The sequence below is a fragment of the Varanus komodoensis genome, unplaced genomic scaffold, assembly GCF_004798865.1.
Source record: "Varanus komodoensis strain SLA01 unplaced genomic scaffold, ASM479886v1 scaffold18_3, whole genome shotgun sequence".
Taxonomy (NCBI): Eukaryota; Metazoa; Chordata; class Lepidosauria; order Squamata; family Varanidae; genus Varanus; species Varanus komodoensis.
Window position 1 is genome coordinate 12,392,104 of NW_025335549.1, and position 3,478 is coordinate 12,395,581.

At 42.2% G+C, this 3,478-nt stretch overlaps 1 protein-coding gene across 1 annotated transcript in view; it reads right to left on the reverse strand.

The window, feature by feature from the left end:
* Nucleotides 1–488: 488 nt before the first annotated feature.
* Nucleotides 489–3,478, reverse strand: part of LOC123022117 (TLR adapter interacting with SLC15A4 on the lysosome-like) — a 5,066-nt gene continuing 2,076 nt past the window's right edge. The window contains exon 2 of the mRNA XM_044427542.1: nucleotides 489–2,880. Within this exon, the coding sequence (XP_044283477.1) occupies nucleotides 1,925–2,833 (909 nt within the window). The 5' untranslated portion in view covers nucleotides 2,834–2,880 and the 3' untranslated portion in view covers nucleotides 489–1,924. The remainder of the gene's footprint in view (nucleotides 2,881–3,478) is intronic.

The following is a 3,478-nucleotide window of genomic DNA, read 5'->3' on the forward strand; positions in this document are numbered from 1 at the left end:
ATAAGTCTGTGAAAAGATGCTGAAGGAGGCTCTAGGTGGTTTTGCTGATTAGTCAGTTAATTTTTTTGACCGTGAGAAGCTAAAAAAAGAAGAACCCAAACCCAACACTTCCCATTAATTTTCCTTTCATTTAGCAGAAAGTTCATTTAATGGAAATGTGGAATGCTATTTTTCAAGTTACTGATGATTGTTCCCTGCATTCATCCTTCCTCATTATGTACTCGTTTCTCCTTCTGAAAAGCTTTCCCCTTTCCTAGTGCAACATGAATCAGGTATATGCTTTCCTCGCTTACATCAAGCCAGTGAGCAGACATGACCACGGGGATACAGCATCAGACCCTTGAGACCTCCTTCCTCATCCTTGACTCAAGAACAGCACAATCTTTTGCATACTTGCTCATCCGGAAGTCCCACCACATTCACCGGGGGGGGGGGGGCCTCCCCTGATCTGAGTATAGCCTAACAGAAAACAGTAAATTCATTTGTTAAGCTCCGGCCCTAGTGCATTGGTTTATTATGTGATTGATTCTTCAAATGGTTTTTAATTTGCTTTTAAAACGTACATTGAATTTCATGCTTTGTACTGCATTTGGACTCTGTTGCTTTTACAGGATTTTTGTTAATATATGGAGTTAAGAACAATGGATTTACAAGGGATGTAAGCAGCATTGTGCTTTTTGCAACTGTTACAGCTTTATGGCAGAGCACGACCATACAAATTCACTACCGAGTCCATGCGACTTTCCAGCACTTAGATTCAGTTAATAGCAGGATTGGCTTGGAATGGAGCGAACGTTCATTTGGTCAAATCACTGTTAATATATAGGTTTCCAAAGAAGACAGAAATTAGTGTTGTGCTGTGATTTGCCCTGGATTTTCCACACAGTTAAATACTGGAGTATCTTAGCTTGTCCTGCTCTTCCTACAACACAAGCATGGCTTATCTTAGATCGCTTGCTTAGTTCCCAGAAGACCAAATTCTAATTGCAGACGAGCTCTTCCAACCAAAAATCATGCAAGTTCAAAGGGTGATAAGCTGAGACAGAAGGATTTTCCCAAAGCCACGTTCCCATGCCTGCTATGGAGAAACAATCCAGAAAGGAGCCATGAGTGTTTGGCAAAACCCCATTTTCTGATGTAACAGATCACATTCGCAAAAGTATTTGGAACAGCAAATCAGCGGAGTCAACATGAAGTTTTTCATCTTCATCCAGACGATGGGACTTAGTTCTGCAGTCATTCACACCAGACACGGGTTTATGTGAATGAGTTTCCCTACGCTTTAACCACTCCTTTGCGGTATATTCCCCACTGAAATCCTAACTGAAATGAACATATTTGTTGTCTTTACCCTTAACTTCATCTTCTTCCCTTTGTTGCCATCCCAGTGTTGAATTTTAGACAGTGTGTACCTTGATGCAGGTCCTGTCTTCTTAAATCTGGGAAATCACCATGCATTTTGCTAAAGTAATAATAAAAATGAGAATAAGAGACAGCACGAAAACCCAAACAATGAGTATTAGAAGCCTGATTCAAATCCTTGTGCTTATTCACTCCAATTACTTAGACATTTCAATTGAACAACAGTACATGAAAGAGCTCAGATGCTTAATATTATTGCAGTTTTGTAGCAACTTATAATCAACAATTGATAAGCTATGCAGAGATAACTGCTTGAAAAATACTAGTAGTGTCTAACTTTGGTATGAGCATTACAAAGTAATCTTGCTTGGCCAGTCGAAAATTCACAGCCAGATGCAAGACAGTCCATGCTAGTCTATCCTCCAAGAACTGAACAGCATATTAAAGGCGGCTGCATCTATCATTAATTAATGATAGATTAATCATTAATTTAAGTTTAAGTTTAAAAGCTTAAACTTTTGTTTAAATCAAAAGGTCTTTTTAAGGAACCTATTTATTTCCATCATGATGCATGCTGCACTCCGGAAGGTTTCTGTTTGCCAAGCGGGGCTGAGATTTGTAAATTTGGAGTGCTAAATTCACTGCTGTTTCCACTGCTCGTGTTTTGCAAACCAAAAAAAGCTAGGGATTGTAAGAGCGTTTGCGTGGCTTTCAATCTGTCGGTGCAACATTCCTGGGGCAGCGTATGGCTGCTTTCGGCTGTGTTATTCATCAGCAAATTTGAGGTCAGGAGTTGAGTGATAGAACCACACTGAGTCAGTTTCTCTTCCAAAAATTGCTTATACAGTTCCTGGACCTTGGTTTCCATGTAGCTGTTGATCAGAGAGTTTGAAATGGGCTGTTTGTGAAACATTATGCTTCTCTCACCGGCCTCGTCATGCCAGATTTTGGGGTCCTTGGAGTTCTGCAGGGGCTCAGTGGTAGGGGAATGCCCTAGCCGGATATCTCTTGACAAGAAAACAGGGCCAGCAGGTAGATCGTCATAAGTCTGGTCCATGATGCAATCCAAATCACACGTATGGTCAGCTATGTGATCGCCTCCAATATGGAGATCGGGATAGTTCTGATAAAGGCTTTGGCTTGACCAAGATCTGTACAGATCCAGTTCTTCACAGTATTGCTCTCTTCTCACAATAGGCAGTGGTTGTGTGAGAGAGTTTTCATTGCATTTTTTCATGGGTGCCTTTGGTACAGAATTCTGCTGGTAAATTTCTTGATCTGGTCCCATGTCCCATGTCCTCTTCTCAGCAGCGTGTTTCTTGGATTCTGTATGGAAGTCTTGACATTTGTCTGTGTCTGTCAACTGATCTTGCCAGGATTCTCCTCCAACCACTTTTAATACTTGGCTTTGGTGGGGTTTGTAGTGTTCGTATCTGTAGGCAAGCCCAGTGAGAACACTTTCTGCCAGCATCTTGGTTTGAAATAGAGGTGGTTTAGGTGGCCAAATATAGAATATTTCTGCAAAAGCATTAATGCAAAGAAGTCATTTGGGCAAGGCAACTCAAAGAAAAGAATACTTTATCTCCAGTTCTTCACTAAGAACTTCACTATCCTCTACATTTGCTTACCAGCAAAACTTTCTACACTCGCACTCTATACAGCAATACAATTACTTTTCTTTCTCTTTGATGATATCCCATGCCAAGAAACTTATAACTCCTTTCATTTGGAAGGGCACTGGAAAAGACAATTCTGTCCCTTACTTTCTGCCTAGGACAGTGGTGGCAAACCTATGGCATGCGTGCCGCAGCGGGCACACAGAGCCCTCTCTATTGGCACACGAGCCAAGTCACCCCAGCAGCTGAACATCAGATAGGGCCCATGCGCATGCTCAGAAAGGAGTCACGAGCCATGACTCATCAGTCACAACTCATCCAAACTTTTGCGTGGCTGGTCAGTGCACTGCCAAGGATATATATGGCGACAGTGACACACGCGCTGGTGACTTTCCGCCTTGACTTCTGTAACACGCTCTATGTGGGGCTACCCTTGAAGACAGTCCGGATACTTCAATTGGTTCAAAATAGAGCTGCCAGGCTGCTGACGGGGACTGGGC